We start from the raw sequence: 15,985 nt of genomic DNA, 5'->3' as shown, positions 1-15,985 counted from the left end.
GAAGGACTGGTGCACTTCACAAAATAGATGGCATAATGAGGAGGACAATTGTGTGGCTTGGTCGCAAATGGGACTTCCAAATGGACAATGACCCCAAGCATACTTCCAAAGTTGTTGCAAAATGGCTTAAGGACAACAAAGTCAAGGTATTGGAGTGGCCATCACAAAGCCCTGACCTCAATCCTATAGAACATTTGTGGGCAGAACTGACAAAGTGTGTGAGAGCAAAGAGGCCTATAAACTTGACTCAGTTACACCAGCTCTGTCAGAAGGAATGGGCCAAAATTCACCCAACTTATAGTGGGACGCTTGTGGAAGGCTACCCGAAACGTTTGACCCAAGTTAAAGGCAATGCTACCAAATACTAATTGAGTGTATGTCAACTTCTGACCCACTGGGAATGTGATGAAATAAATAAAAGCTGAAATTTCACATTCTTAAAATAAAGTTGAGATCCTAACTGACCTTTTTACGAGGATTAAATGTCAGGAATTGTGAAAAACTGAGTTTAATGTATTTGGCTAATGTGTATGTAAACTTCCATCTTCAACTATATATATATATATATATATATATATATATATATATACAGTTTATATACAAGATTGTGTTCCACACCCACCTCCAAACTACTATAGTGGGAATGGTTCAATTTAGGATGGGACACCAGTAGACTTCCCATTGGAATGCAGCCCAGCATCCAGCACCTGTTGTTTACCAAGCGTGTGACAAATGCAATTTGATTGATTGATTGATTGAGATAGAGAGGGAGAGTGAATGTAGTGAATATTCAGGCAGGAACTCCCGCTATTGAGCTGTGTGTGTCATGCGTTTTGTCTTGGGATGGGAGTTGTCTGATGTGCTAAGCCCCAGCCTGTCGGCCCCATCGACTCGCTGCTGCGATGGAGAGCCCACAGAGAGGATGCACAACTGCATGCTCCTCCCATCCATTACCTCCTAGCCGCATGCTAACGCTATTGCGTCTCTCTAACTATATTAGGTATGCACAGACCATCTGGCCCATTCATTCAAAGGCACTCATTGATGAAAGTGTGCGTGTGTGTGTTTGTGTGTTACAAATACTGTCTCAGTAAGAGGCCTAACACAGATCCAAAAGCTTATGTTTCTTTATAAATGAATGGAACGTGACGGCAGTAATGAATTCGGAAAGGTCTCTGTGAACCAATCAAAACCTTCATCTTCTGTGACATTGGAGCCAATAGGTGGACTTGTTGAATAGCTGAATCTATCATGCATTTTTTTTTGAGCATGTTGCATGGTAAATAAGCAATTACTACTACTTCTACTTCTGTTGGGTGAAATGATCCGTATTGCAATGAGGAGTAGGAAAACAGGAAGCAGTCCTTTGTTTTGCGTGCGAATGCTGTGGAGCGGTGGTGTGGCGGATCCCGTGTGATCTCTATTGGCATGTGCGCTCTCAGTGCTGACAATAGCCCCTCACGTTGGCCCTTTCACTGTCACCTTATCTCCTTCAGGCTTCTGTTGGTAGCTGTAGTGGCAGAGCATTATAATTTCATTCTAAAACCGGGATAAAAAACACACAGCCCACTGATAGAAATCTGTAGATTAGCAAAAGCAGCACAATAAATTATGCAAAGTGTTTGAAAACACATACAGCTATAATTAGGTGGCATTTGATTTTAAATGAGCTGACAGCGAGGACTTATTTATCTCTTTAACCCCCTAAAACTGCCATTAGCATAGGGTGAAATGAGCTGTTTGAAATGGTAAGAGCGCGTCGTGTGATCAGATTGGACTAAGCCCTCCTTCTCAACTTGAAAGGCCGGTGTTTTGCCGGGAGATCAGGCTCCCGGGGTGGAATGTGTTCCAGCGGCAGGTGAGATCAATGTCCTCTAGGGGTAATCGCTTCACACCAGCCCTGACACAAAGACGAAGCCCAACCACAGGACTATTAACTAATAACGTCATTATGGCGACCACAGCAGCCCCTCCACATCTCTATATGGCTGCTTGGTGTGGAAGGAAGGAGGATCTGTTAAGTGACTCAACACAGTCACCAGATTGAGGTGGAAAGTACTCTATTACTCCCGACCTACCATGACACCGTTAGATTATTTGTATTGATTACTGCGTTGTCGGGAAAGAGCATCAATTCAGCATCATGTGATGCAAAATGCATCATACAAGGATGATTTCTGTATTTTTTCCCAAGTTACATATCTAGAAAACTTGAGGGCTGACAAGCGGAACATTTACATTTAAGTCATTTAGCAGACGCTCTTATCCAGAGCGACTTACAAATTGGTGCGTTCACCTTAAGACATCCAGTGGAACAGCCACTTTACAATAGTGCATCTAAATCTTTTAAGGGGGGGAGGGTGAGAAGGATTACTTTATCCTATCCTAGGTATTCCTGAAAGAGGTGGGGTTTCAGGTGTCTCCGGAAGGTGGTGATTGACTCCGCTGTCCTGGCGTCGTGAGGGAGTTTGTTCCACCATTGGGGGGCCAGAGCAGCGAACAGTTTTGACTGGGCTGCGCGGGAACTGTACTTCCTCAGTGGTAGGGAGGCGAGCAGGCCAGAGGTGGATGAACGCAGTGCCCTTGTTTGGGTGTAGGGCCTGATCAGAGCCTGGAGGTACTGAGGTGCCGTTCCCCTCACAGCTCCGTAGGCAAGCACCATGGTCTTGTAGCGGATGCGAGCTTCAACTGGAAGCCAGTGGAGAGAGCGGAGGAACGTTTTGGGACTTTGTCAACAATGGACTAACGAAGCAAATGCCGGTATATCATTTTAGGGTGGAATTGTCCTTTAAGTATAGCCTGCCATTGATATTGTATGTTATGGAAAGGATTTTCCAGGGGGTTGAATAAAGTTTTGAGGTATCAATGTCTCACTTGTTTTAAAGCAGGGCCCTGTGTCAGTCAATTCTCTCAAGTCTCTCGTGCATCACCGTGTTTAAGACTTCATATATGCACAACTAACAAAGAGGATGTGCTGAATAAATGATAGCCTATTTCCTGGTAGAATATCTAGGTGAAATCAGGAGGAATATATTTTTGTTCTTTTCCCTGTTCAGCAGGGAGTGGGGAAGCTAAAGTTGGTGTCTGTTTATCACCAGCATCTTTGTTCATTAATTCATGGGCCTATATTTTATGCATTTGGAGGGTTATGGAGGGCCTGCTGGGGTAGGGGCTGGGGTCTGTCTGTGTTTCTGCTTCTGGGGGCTGGTCTGCCTGTGTGTAGTGGAGCAGGGCCACGGGGGTAAAATAAGAGCTGTCATCCCCCCTCTCTCTGCGCTCTGCCCTGGCCTGTCGAGGAAGACAGATTGCCTGTGCCGAGCTGTTTGATCCCGGGGACCTGGAGGCTTGCCTCAGCCCTTAGCAGGTGTCTGCAGCTTCTGCTCCACACTGAGACTTCTACAGGGAGAGAGGGAGGGAGGGAGGGTTCAGCCTCTCAGAGATACACACATTAAAACATTAAAACACATTGTTCTGCATGCAGACATCGACTCTGCTCCTCACAGAGACTGGTGCTCCGTTAGAATACGGGCACACTAGTTTGGCTGGGATTGGTATGGGAAGTGGGTCTTATTCCGACCACACTAATTGTTGGTTGGTGCCACATGCGACTGCCTGCAGCGTGAGAGACAGACAGGTCCTGTGAGGGGCTGTCAGAGGAAAATAGGTTTCAAGTTTTTTTATTCTCACGTGCACAAGTACAGGGAAATGCCTTTCTTACTTGCTCTTTCCCAACAATGCAGTAATCAATATCAGTATTACTATACAAAATGTGTGTGTGTGTGTTTTTTGTGTCTAGAGTAAGTATGAATGTGTGTGCGTTTTATGTGTGTGTGTGAGAAAATGACGTGTGTGTGTGTGTGTGTGTGTGTGTGTGTGTGTGTGTGTGTGTGTGTGGTGTGTGTGTTGGAGTGTCAGTGTGTATGAGTGTGCATAGAGACTAAAATCAATCTAAAATCAAATAGGGTCCATGCAGATTGTCCGTGTAGCCATTTTGTTAGCTACAGTATTTAGCAGTCTTATGACTTGTGGGATAGAAGCTGTTCCGGAGGCTGTTGGTGTCAGACTTGTTGCTCCGGTACCACTTTCCGTGCGGAAGCAGAGAGAGCAGTCTATGGCTTGGGTGGCTGGAGTCTTTAGCTATTTTCCGGTGCCTTCCTTCCACACAGCCTGATATAGAGGTCCTGGATGGCAGGGAGCTCGTCCCCAGTGATTTACTGGGCTGTCCGACCACCCTCTGTAGCGCCATGCGATCAATGGCGGCGCAGTTGTCATACCAAGCAGTGATGCAGCCAGTCAGAATTCTCTCAATGGTGCAGCAGTAGAACCTTTTGAGGATTTGAGGACCCATGCCAAATTCTTTCAACCGTCCTGAGGGGTACGAGGCGCTGGCATGACTTATTCACGACTGTTTGCGTGCGTGTGGACCATTTTAAGTCCACTGTGGAACTTGCAGGTCTAGACCCGGTCCATTTCAACCCCCCTAATGTGGATGGGGACGTGCTTGCCCCCAGTTTCCTGTAGTCTACGACCAGCTCCTTGGTCTTACTGACATTGAGGGAGTGGTTGTCTGTCCTGTCAAGAGTTGCGGTGCGGGGTCATGATTTAGCTCAAGAGGTCCGGGGCCTTCTCTCTGAGAGTCCCAACCTTCCAGGGATCTATTTTAGTGAGGGGTGCCACAGCTAGCCATATGAGCACCGCCAGGCTAACCAGTGCTGAACAAAGGCCTGATTCAAGCGCTGGGAGGAGAAGAGCTGCCGTGCTGCTCTCACTAACACTGGGAGAGTGTTAGTTCTCTCCCAGAGAAGGCATCACTCCTTCTGGGTAGTGGGAGATGATGCAGTCCATACCAATGGCAGCAATCAGTTCCTGAAGTACCAACATAATTGATATAGCTAACTGTGGAATAACTTTCCTTGCTGCAGTAAAAACAAATACACCGTCAGGAGGCAAACATATTAATATGGAAATGGCCCCATTAATTTAGAGCATGGATTTGATTATTCATTAATTAAGCCAGTGCAAATTTGCACAATCTAAGTGACTTGAGAATGTTGAAGACCCAGAACCACCCTCACAAAGGAATTGTGAGGGTGGGTCACCCTAAATGGGGTTATGAATGCCTACGTGAAATGAATGTCTACGTGAAATGAACGTCTGTGAACATTGGTCAATCTATAAGGTGACGATTTCCAATTGAAAATCACAGTCACTTAGATCTTACTGCAGGAAACTCTTCAAGCCAAGCCTTGCCACCAAACTCTCTCGAGGAGGTTCGTGTCGCAGACCTGAACTTTGCTGCGGTCACAACGTTATATCTCTATCACCCCTCACTCCCTCCTCCCTGTCTTCCTCTGTAGTGCAGGGAAGGCATTCGTGTGTCTGTCTGTGTAAGTGGGTGTGTGGATGTATTAGTGTAGGTGTGTGTGTGTGTGTGTGTGTGTGTGTGTGTGTGTGTGTGTGTGTGTGCGTGCGTGCGTGCGTGCGTGCGTGTGCGGGTGCGTGCGTATGTGTGTGTGCATTTAGGGGATGTATAGCCAGGGGGTTTATATCTGGAGAGGGTCCTTTGGTCCTCAGATGTGAGGGTCTCATCACTGCTGGGATTGAGGGTTTAAGTCCGTGGCGTGGGTGTGAGGCAGCCCGTGTGGGTTTGTGTGTGATGGTGTGTGACGCTGTGTGCGTGTGTGTCGATGTCCTATTTCAAATGGTGCTCACAGATCTGTCGGTGGCCCTTTGGTCAGGCGCTCCATCGCTCGCCTTCGAGCGAGTCGGAGGGCGCATGCTTGGTGGGTGACGGGCCCGGCTTTGACGTGACAGGGCAGCAGAGACTCTGTGGCTATAGAGCAGGGCCTTCACGTAGAGTCACTCTGATGACACAGATGGAATGCTGACAGAGGAACACTGCTGTATGGGTAGAGAGACGGTATCACACAGATCATGTATTCATCTCAATGGTTGGACCAGAGACCAGAGGAACTCTTCTGTATGAACAGAGTGGGTTCTGGGTGTTGTAGTGTGGAAGCTGTGGATATCCAGCTCTCTAATGTGTGCGTGAGGTTTAGGTTTAGCTTTAAAGTAGGGAACATTCTAAAGATTTTAACTTTAGATTATGTTCAAATGTAGCTACATTTGAGCGGGGCCATGGACATACACATTGTGCTGAAGATATTAGGTGTTCCCTTTTGATAGACTAATGCTGTAGCTGGAGTATAATCGCTTCTGTCAACTCTCTGTCTTGTCAATATTCAAATCCACCGTCCCGTTCCATGCTTGTCAGTTACAATTGTCATCCCGCTCTTAGCCAAGGGAAGTCAGGTATAAATTGAGTTCAGAGCTGACCTTTGCTCTACATTGTGGACTTGTCAGTTATACTAACTTGGGCCCGTTTGCTACAGGGCGTTTTCCTACCTTTTTCACTCGCTCTCTGTGTTTGTCTGTCTTTCTCTTTTGCACGCACATGCGCACACACACACACACACACACACACACACACACACACACACACACACACACACACACACACACACACACACACACACACACACACACACACACACACAATACATTTACATTACATTTACATTTAAGTCATTTAGCAGACGCTCTTATCCAGAGCGACTTACAAATTGGTGCGTTCACCTTAAGACATCCAGTGGAACAGCCACTTTACAATAGTGCATCTAAATCTTTCAAGGGGCGGGGGGTGAGAAGGATTACTTTATCCTATCCTAGGTATTCCTGAAAGAGGTGGGGTTTCAGGTGTCTCCGGAAGGTGGTGATTGACTCCGCTGTCCTGGCGTCGTGAGGGAGTTTGTTCCACCATTGGGGGGCCAGAGCAGCGAACAGTTTTGACTGGGCTGCGCGGGAACTGTACTTCCTCAGTGGTAGGGAGGCGAGCAGGCCAGAGGTGGATGAACGCAGTGCCCTTGTTTGGGTGTAGGGCCTGATCAGAGCCTGGAGGTACTGAGGTGCCGTTCCCCTCACAGCTCCGTAGGCAAGCACCATGGTCTTGTAGCGGATGCGAGCTTCAACTGGAAGCCAATACAATACACATCGACACATCTCCTATCACTTGGGAAGCACAGCCTTTGTGGTTCACCATGATTCTCATCACAACCGTATTTGGTGAAGAAGTGCTCAGTGTAAAGTCAAAAAGTGCCCACTCACACGGTACGGGCAGTGTAACGTAAATACAAAAGGGCAAATGCAGGAGCATGAAATGCAGTGCCATATCCTCATCCCATATCGCTGACTACCTCAGCAGGCCTGTGGAGGACCAATGTTTCAGCTCTCCCTCTCTGCTGACACATATCAGCCTGGCATGCACGGAAAGCACTGACCTTTGGAAAGTTGAGCACTTTAAATGTTTAGGTTTGGGTTATGATGGATCCTTGAGGCCCTCAGCATGTGTGAAGGCCCTGATTAGGTCCTTGTCAGACTCATTTAGCCAAAGTGTCTCGCGCCGTGTGGCTCTATGTTTGACAGGCACCCTTTTAAACAAACACTGGTACCTGTCGGGGATTGCGCTGGCACCCAGCGCAGCACGAACACGCCACTCTGAGGAAAACCACTCCGACACTGACAGCTCACACAATTGCCATCACTCCTTCTCTCACTTCCTTTCTCTCTCTCTCTAGTCTATCTTTCTCCTGCTGGATTGTCCTGGCACTAGAGCACTCGATCTCAGTAGAGAGTTGGTTTTATGTAAAATGCTAATATGGTCTGAGTAAATGTAGATTGCAAGATTCTAACTGAAGGAAGGTACTGGAGGTCATTTACACACTGATAATCCATGAGAATGGCTTTAATTCCCGATGAGACAAACATTGAGGCGAAGGTTGACTGTCAGAATTAGCTCCATACGTCAGAGTGTATCTATCATTGCAGCCAGCCGACATTGGCTTAAATATTGTGCCCATGCTTTCCTATCGAAGTACATCAGGTTTATTTTTTAAAATTCTTTAAAAAAAAAAACATCTCCTGTGACATCAATACAGTAAATATATGAGTCTTAATATGTGTGTCCTATTCTGTATTCAGAGGAACCGCCTAGTCAGCAAGTCCAGTATTAATGCATGAGAAATGAGCCCAGCCTGTAGGAATTAAAGGGTAAGGCTCCCCTTATTAAGATGTAAATTCCAAGGAAACTTCTGAAATGAGGATGCTGTGAAGTTATTGTCAACTTTAGCCTACTTGAAACTGAATTTCTAAACAGCATTGTTTTTTTTTCACTCGCTCAAATTAGCAACAGCGATAGAATCACATATTGTTGGTGTGTGTTTTTAAAGCTAAATCACCCTCAGTCCCAGTTAGAATGCATTTCCGTCAGGGTTTAGGACAGTTGGCATTGTGAATGTGAAACTGCACTGTCTGGACATTGTATAGTGTTCGTAGCATAAGGTAGCTTAGATATATACATGACAAGTGTTGGTATGTTAGATCTCTCTCTCTCTCTCTCTCTCTCTCTCTCTCTCTCTTCTCTTGTAAATTTGCACTTAACACCTTCCTGCAGAAAGGCTTCTCATTCATCAACTCTGTTTGTCCCAGTGACAAGCGGGGCGCTTCCTGAATATCAATATCAGCTAAGACAATGCGTCGCTTCGCTCAGCCAGTAACCTTCAGCTAAATGTCATTCTGCTTAATCCTATTTGAAAATTAAACATTGAAAAACCTTTAGCGTTTCTTCCTGCCTTCCTCCCCTACTCACTCCCTCTATCCCTCCTTCCCTCCTCCCATGGTTCATTTTGCACGTCTGTGACATTTGTAAATATTATGTTTTTCATGTTCCCATTATTTGTTTTGGGGGGGTTTCAAATCATGGCTGACTATAGGATGATAAAGAGATGTGATTGGATTTTTATTGAACTGTGTAGTGTAATAGTCATGAGGTATAGCTGTTGCCCCTCTCTCTCCTACTCCCCACCCCATCATTTCTACTATAGTGTCAGTGTGTGGTGGCTTCAGGAAGGTATAGAGTTGTCATAAGGAGAGGCTGTCTTAACTAACCACCCCCCCCTCTCTCTCTCTCTCCTCTCCACCCCTCATCCTCCCCCTCGTTGGTCTGTCTATCAGGTGACAGTCCACTGGCTCGGTGATAGAGAGAGGGAGAGATGGAGAGGGAGAAGAGACTGAGAAAAAGAGGCCGTGGAGAAGAGAGCAGACATGTGCGAAGGGCCCCATGCATCAAGTGCACATATTTACATAAACAAATCCTCCCCGTATAGACGGTAATTACCACGGTGACAGTGCAGGAGAGGAAGAGAAAGAGGATGTCTGATTCGGCCAGATACACACAATGACTGAGGCAGAAACTCCATCAAAGCGCTCGCATGGAGGAGCCCGCTCTTTTGTATGCATGGAATGCATCACGTAGTCAAAGCTCTCCCTCTCACACATATACAATACGTCTACCTTCCCCCGTTTGAAGATATGGTGAATATATAGGCGAGGGAGGTGGGGGTGGGAGGGGGGGCAATAAAGGAGACAGAGATTGCAATGAAAATGCAATCATTTACAGTTCGATAGAGTTCTCTTTAGATAGGACGACATGACTCTACCTTGCGCTCATTCTCTCTCCATATAGATATTAACATTTGATTGACCACAGTCACAGCTCAAAGGGCTGGCTTTCTCTCGAGGGAGAAAAGTAGTGGAAAAAGAGAGAAGAGGGTGAAGAGGGACAGGGAGAAGAGGGACAGGGAAAGGTAAAGGAATTAGGCACCTTAAAGGGATAGTTCGGGATTTTGGCAATGAGGCCCTGTATCTACTTCCCTCGAGTCAGATGAAATCGTGGACACCATTTGTATGTATCTGTGTCCAGTACGAAGGAAGTTAGAGGTGGTTTCGCAAAAGACAATGCTAACGCCACAGTAGCTATCAACTTCCTTCAACCTGCACACACACAGACATACAAATGGTATCCACGAGTTCATCTGACTCTGGGGAAGTAGATACAGGGCGTCATTGCCAAAATCCTGATCTATCTGTTGAAGTCTAAAACCAGATCAACACCGATCATACCTGTCCCTTATGAGTTGTCCACTGTGCTGTGCTCCTGTGCTTTCCACCAGAGGGTCAGGAGTTGTATGCTGTGAGATTAGCAGGTGAAGTGAACCACCAGGGTATGTGCACACTCCACATCAATATTTCAACATTGTCAGAGAGAAAGCTTCTGTTTTTCTTCCTCATTTTCCACTGTGTTGATGTTTCCTAGAACCTCTTTTGGGAGCAGTCCTCTCACGCTTGTATGTAAAACATAGAGTTCTATGCACAGGCTGACAGTGAAAGCTCAGAATCTGACATATTGTACACTCTGAAATACCAAGACACGTTCCCATATGAAAACTTCACAGTGTACATCTTGGTTTTCATGCCAACGCTGTACATCTGCGAGAGTGCAGTGTGCATGTGTGCATGTGGTGTGGGCATTGGAGTATTCTCCGCTTGATCTCTGTGCTGAACCTGGCAGAATCTGAGGGAGAAGTGTGTGTGTGTGCGTGTGTGTGTGTGTGTGTGTGTGTGTGTGTGTGTGTGTGTGTGTGTGTGTGTCTCTGTCTCTGTCTTTCTTTGTCAGACAGAGCTGTGATGTGTGTGTGTGTTATAGATGACAGAAAACTCTGGTAACTAACTAAGCACTGTGTATATGTCTGTCTGTCTGTCTGTCTGTCTGTCTGTCTGTCTGTCTGTCTGTCTGTCTGTCTGTCTGTCTGTCTGTCTGTCTGTCTGTCTGTCTGTCTGTCTGTCTGTCTGTGTGTTCCAGGTGGGAGATGCAGTATGGTGCAGTTCTGGAAGATGAAGAGAAGTCTCTGGTGGAGGAGCTGCAGAAAGCCTACTTCAACCGGAGCCCTGGATCCCAAGGCGCCCCCCCCCCACCTCCGGAGTCACCCAGGCAGCACCAGGATGAACAGCATGCAGCAGCAAACATCATCAATTAAATCTGCTGCACTCCTTCCTCCAAAAGGCCCTTTGTGTTAAACGAGAAACATTGTAACGTCTGTGCAGTACAGCTAAGGGAGAAGCTGTGTGTGTGTGCGTGTGCGCGTGAGTGTGTGTGTGTACGTTACTTTCAAAATGTTATCCGTTACTAGTTACCTGTCCAAAGTTGTAATCAGTAACGCAACTTTTGGATTACCCACTAGGCAGGGTAGCCTAGTGGTTAGAGCGTTGGACTAGTAACCGGAAGGTTGCAAGTTCAAGCTGTCAAGGTACAAATATGTCGTTCTGCCCCTGAACAAGGCAGTTAACCCACTGTTCCTAGGCCGTAATTGAAAATAAGAATTTGTTCTTAACTGACTTGCCTAGTTAAATAAAGGTAAAATAAAAAGTAAAATCTGATTAATTTCATTTGCTTTTGGATTACTTTCCATGTAGCCCTTTACACTCATACCCGTATAGGGAGTGACATTTGCAGATTTTTAACAAGTGCCTAAATTGAAATGTAATGGCTGTACAGTAAAATGCTATACATGATGTCAGAGCTCTGGATCTGGCACAGTATGGGGTTTGACTGACAGCTGTTCTGAATTTGAGCGTCACGCATGACAAGAAGTTTCCCCCATCCCTCCCAGTAATCGGGCACAATTTGCAACGTTTTTGTTGTTTGAGTGAGGGAAATGCTGTAAATTAAAATGACTCGATGTATTTTGAAAGATGAGGGGAGGATTAGAATAAATACCACTTTGATGTCATACAAGCACCTCTCATTTCCAAATCACGATCCCCATGTTTGATGTACAGTTAGAAGATGACATGGCGTCACACCCCTGGGTTGTTCTGAACAGAATGAGCCTATGTTTGTTTATTGTGAAGGACATTTGCCGCGGAAACACGCACCTAAATGCACTCATGACTCCTTTTTATGCACACCAAAATTACAATATTTTTCCTCTGAATTACCCCGTGAAAGCCTAACACTGTAACATCGTATTTTATAACTTGAGTGTGAAGGGTTTTAAGAGGCATTAGAAGACAAAAAGGATCCATCAAATGCGTTTGGTGTGCCATCGTAGTGGCCTCTGACTTGTGGTCAGACTCCCTCAGGTGGATCAAACTTAATCTTGAGCATATTTTTCTTCAATGCTGAGTTGAATGTCATTGAGAAAAGAGAAAGGTGTCATTAAGTATTTTCTGAATTTAAAAGTAATCCAAGAAGTAATCATGTAGTTTTTCAAAAGTATCTGTAATCTGATTACAACATTTTTTGGGGTAACGTTACTGATTGCAGTTAGTTTTAAAAAAAAGAAAAGAAATGACATGTAACCGATTGCATGTAATCGGTTACGTCCAAACCCTGGGTGTGTGAATATGCGTGTGTGCTCGCCTGCGTGTGTGCATGTGAATGTGTGTGTGTGTGTGTGTGGGCTTGCCTGCGTGTGTGTGTGTACTTGCATGAATGATTTCATGTATGTGTACCCAGAGACACACTCTCTTCTCCTTGTTTGTTATCACTGGGATTTCATATTTTTGGTGCACATCCACGGGACAGGTTTCTGGATTGGAGGCAGAGTTTGTTTGCTTGAGAATATGTTTATCCAGGGACTATGTGATCACTGAAGTTGAAGATGCTTGTGTAAAGGCATTGGTGTCAGCATATTTCTTTCCCAGTTCCCCAAAAAAGTAACTTCAAATCCCCCGATTTAGAGGAAAATATGTGTTATGATTACACAATGTCACCAGAATGTGTCCCACCATAAAACATCAGTCAGACATTTGTGCGCTGAGAGCATAGTTTGTTATTTGTGATTTGTGATACTTTTTGTTTCCAGGTTTTCTGTATTTTCTTATTCATGAGATGAGACAGAATCTACCAGAATTAAACATGAAAATAATAAATATATTTTCTTCATGATTTCATCACATTACATTGCTATTTATTCCGCTGCACATACATAGCGTGTCAACTAGACAGATATGTTGCTGTTTTTCCTAGTTTCATTCAAATGTGTGATCAGTAGGATACATACAGTATATGAACTACTAGTAGAATACTTATAATAACAACAACAAAATACTCTCAAACTATTTTGCTCCATCTGAACTGTGCTGCTTACATTTAATATAAAATAATGAAAAGCAAATCATTCTTTTCATATTGGTGTAGAAATGTATTAAGCCACTGCTCCTGTAAGATTTGAGGGTTTACACAATGGGCTTCTCTCCTCTATTCTCAGGACAGAATGGAAGCTTTGATTTGGTTTTGTCTACACGGGAGGGAATTCCAAAGAAGAGCTTCATTCTAATGTTCAGGATGAGAATATGCTTCTCCAGGAGTTATGAGTCTTTGATATCCCTGAGCAAATGTAAGGACACATAGTTATTCAAACAGTAGACCTATCCCGCCTTTGGGATATAATGTTTATTTAGGAGGATTAAAACTGCTTATACTTTTGAAAACAGTGTTGCAGGGATGTGCTGGTGGTGGGGGGGGCGCATAGGATGAGAAAATAGAATGTATATCGAATGTGTACACATCTGATTATTCCAATGTGAGACATGGTGGGTGAAACAGCGTGGAGCTGTCCCTTTAAATATTCCTTCCGGGTGGTTGTCTCGGTAACCCGGAAGCGTCCAATTCTGAGATTCCCTTCCTGTTTTTTTTTGTTGTTGTACATTTTAAGGAAGCAGGGGTGCTGGCTTATTGTTATTTTTTGGGGATATTCGCTTGTAGTTGTGGTATGTGTTTGAAGTTAAATAAATGCATGACTGTGAAATAAAGTAGCGTCTCACTGGCGTTTTACTTCGGCCGTGCACACGTGTGAAATGAATGCTTCTCTCTTGGACGTGCCTTCGCTGGCATGCATGCACTCTCAGTCCCTAGCGTTTGGTTGTTGTTTTGTGCATGAATACATCTGGGTTGCCTGTGTCTGTCTTTCGACCCAGACAGTCGCTCGCCCTGCTTTGTATAAATTATAACATACGCGTTTTTCGCAAGGCAATGTATGTTGGTATTTCAGCTAGCTAAGGTGGCTAGCTAGTTAACTAAGTTGCACACTTCTGCATGTTAATTGTTTCGCTAGCTAAATAGTCCACATTACCTAGCCACATTAGATTAGGCTATGCAATAACTACACGATAGTCGTTATGGTACCGCACCGTGCAGTGTGGTTACAACAGTGGTGTCAAGAAATGAAATTGTAAGGGGAAGTGGTTTGTTCTGTGTGCCTGGCGAACTAACGTTACTCAAGATGGATACCATGCCTTCTGCATACCTGTGTGAAATCATTCCTTGTTACTATTATTACAAACGAATGTGCTGCCTTCACTATAATGTACCTCTACAATACAAACAATTTCGTTGTTAAAGTACATTGTAACTAACTACTGTTCTGCAAACAACCAATCCTTTTCTATTCCCTTCCATGTAGAGTAACGCAAACCATCAGTGATCCACAAGAAGAGAAGATCTATGCTTACTCGACCCTGTACTTTTATACTGTTCATTTTGTGGATAACTATGGCCCAGATTCCCGGCCAAGAGAATAAAGAGAAAACTACTGCCCTGAAAGGTGAGCAACTAGGTAACTGGTATTTCCTTCCTTGTGCAGATGAGTGACTGGGTGTTTGTGTATAGTACCCTGAAAATGTTGTCTTTCGCATTGCACACCCACAGCTTGAAAGTAATTGATAAACGAGTAAACGTGTGTTCATTGGTGTCCAAGGTATTGTGTGTTATCGGGGTGAATGGAGACTTGTGAAAAGTGTAAGTTGTGGAGGTGGGTTCATCATAACTATCTTCAGCCCGCTCCTCTCTGTCAGCTAGGCCTACTGTTTGCATCAACATTTGTTTGCAGAGGGTACTTTAGTATATTAGAGTAGGAAGGACTTTAGTCTGATCCTGCTAAAGGGAGAAATGTGTTTGCTCTCTTAGGCTGAAGCCTATCGGTTAGAGATGTTTTCCTCTCAACAACTGCTTTATTTCCTACAGTTTCCAGTAAAGATGGGACACACAGCCATGTTTGAGTTGACTGGTAAAGCATAGGCCTATTTAGGATGCTTTTCCCTATAAAGGCTAAACACCAACCATTTATATGGAACAGATCGGGAGACTATTAAAGGGGCAATTTGTAGTTCAAACAATAACAAAGGAAGAACCCCACCTCCGTTTTGGTAAACAGCTGAGGGATGGGGCTGGAGTATTGTCACCACTCTTAAGGCCCTATGAAGTCTGCATTGTGAGGAACGCGGACGGAATCAGGGAATTCAACAATATTCAAAAATCTATTGAACGTCGTAGGAAAACTACATTTATTGAACTTATACTGAACAAAAATACAAACGCAACATATAAAGTGTTGGTCCCATGTTTCATGAGATAAAATAAAATATCCCAGAAATGTTCTATAAGCACAAAAAGCTTATTTCTCTCTGTGTGTGTGCGTGTGCGCGCGCATGCATGTCTACACTTTCTGTAGCCGTTAGCAATGATGCTAATTGTAACCTTCTGGTTATATTTTAACTACCAAGTAGCGTATGCCTACCTGGCAGAATGATATCATGATTATTTGCATCAATCCAGTGGCCATTTGTTTTGCAAACTCTGCAATTATATGAGCTCTGCAGAAACACCACTAATCAAAAACAATGGCAGTAAAAGGGTAACTACACCCCAAAATCCAAATGTGTTTGATTTATTTTCCAGATCTCAAAAGTGGTCTGATGTGGTTTAAGCATTTTTATGGACTTAGAACATCCAATTTGGTTGTTTTTCTATTAAATAAGTATATAAAAAAAAAAAAAAATGTTTTCCCCAAAACCTGGAAAACAAAAAAGGAGAAAAATGTATTTGGGAATTGGGCAAAAAATAATAATAATTCATACAGCGCTATGGGTGCAAGGACGTCCCTGATATCAAAATGATGGTTTTAACCATGTTTTGAGGCTATACGGTGTGTTTACGTTTCTTTGTTAACAAACAATAATGGAGTTAACAAGATTATATTTTGAGTTCTGGTGGGGTAACACAGTTGAACTAAGCTCATGAGGCATAAGT

At 44.3% G+C, this 15,985-nt stretch overlaps 2 protein-coding genes across 9 annotated transcripts in view; both read left to right on the top strand.

Moving 5' to 3' along the window:
• kiaa0825 (KIAA0825 ortholog) overlaps positions 1–12,844 on the top strand; it is a 150,161-nt gene extending 137,317 nt beyond the window's left edge. Inside the window, exon 20 of the mRNA XM_065026490.1 lies at positions 10,757–12,844. Coding sequence (XP_064882562.1) covers positions 10,757–10,931 — 175 coding nt within the window. The 3' untranslated portion in view covers positions 10,932–12,844. The remainder of the gene's footprint in view (positions 1–10,756) is intronic.
• An 80-nt stretch (positions 12,845–12,924) lies between these two features.
• arb2a (ARB2 cotranscriptional regulator A) overlaps positions 12,925–15,985 on the top strand; it is a 214,691-nt gene continuing 211,630 nt past the window's right edge. For 4 of the 8 annotated variants that reach the window (XM_029677424.2, XM_029677431.2, XM_065026495.1 and 1 more), the window contains exons 1-2: positions 12,925–13,668; positions 14,361–14,513. In XM_029677424.2, the coding sequence (XP_029533284.2) occupies positions 14,402–14,513 (112 nt within the window). In that variant the 5' untranslated portion in view covers positions 12,925–13,668; positions 14,361–14,401. Of the gene's footprint in view, positions 13,669–13,774; positions 13,933–13,967; positions 14,130–14,360; positions 14,514–15,985 lie in introns of those variants that run through there. The other 4 variants (XM_029677429.2, XM_065026494.1, XM_065026492.1 and 1 more) reach the window with 3 other exon arrangements.

This window comes from Oncorhynchus nerka, linkage group LG13 (assembly GCF_034236695.1).
Source record: "Oncorhynchus nerka isolate Pitt River linkage group LG13, Oner_Uvic_2.0, whole genome shotgun sequence".
Lineage (NCBI taxonomy): Eukaryota > Metazoa > Chordata > Actinopteri > Salmoniformes > Salmonidae > Oncorhynchus > Oncorhynchus nerka.
This window is presented reverse-complemented; position numbering and strand designations above follow the sequence as displayed.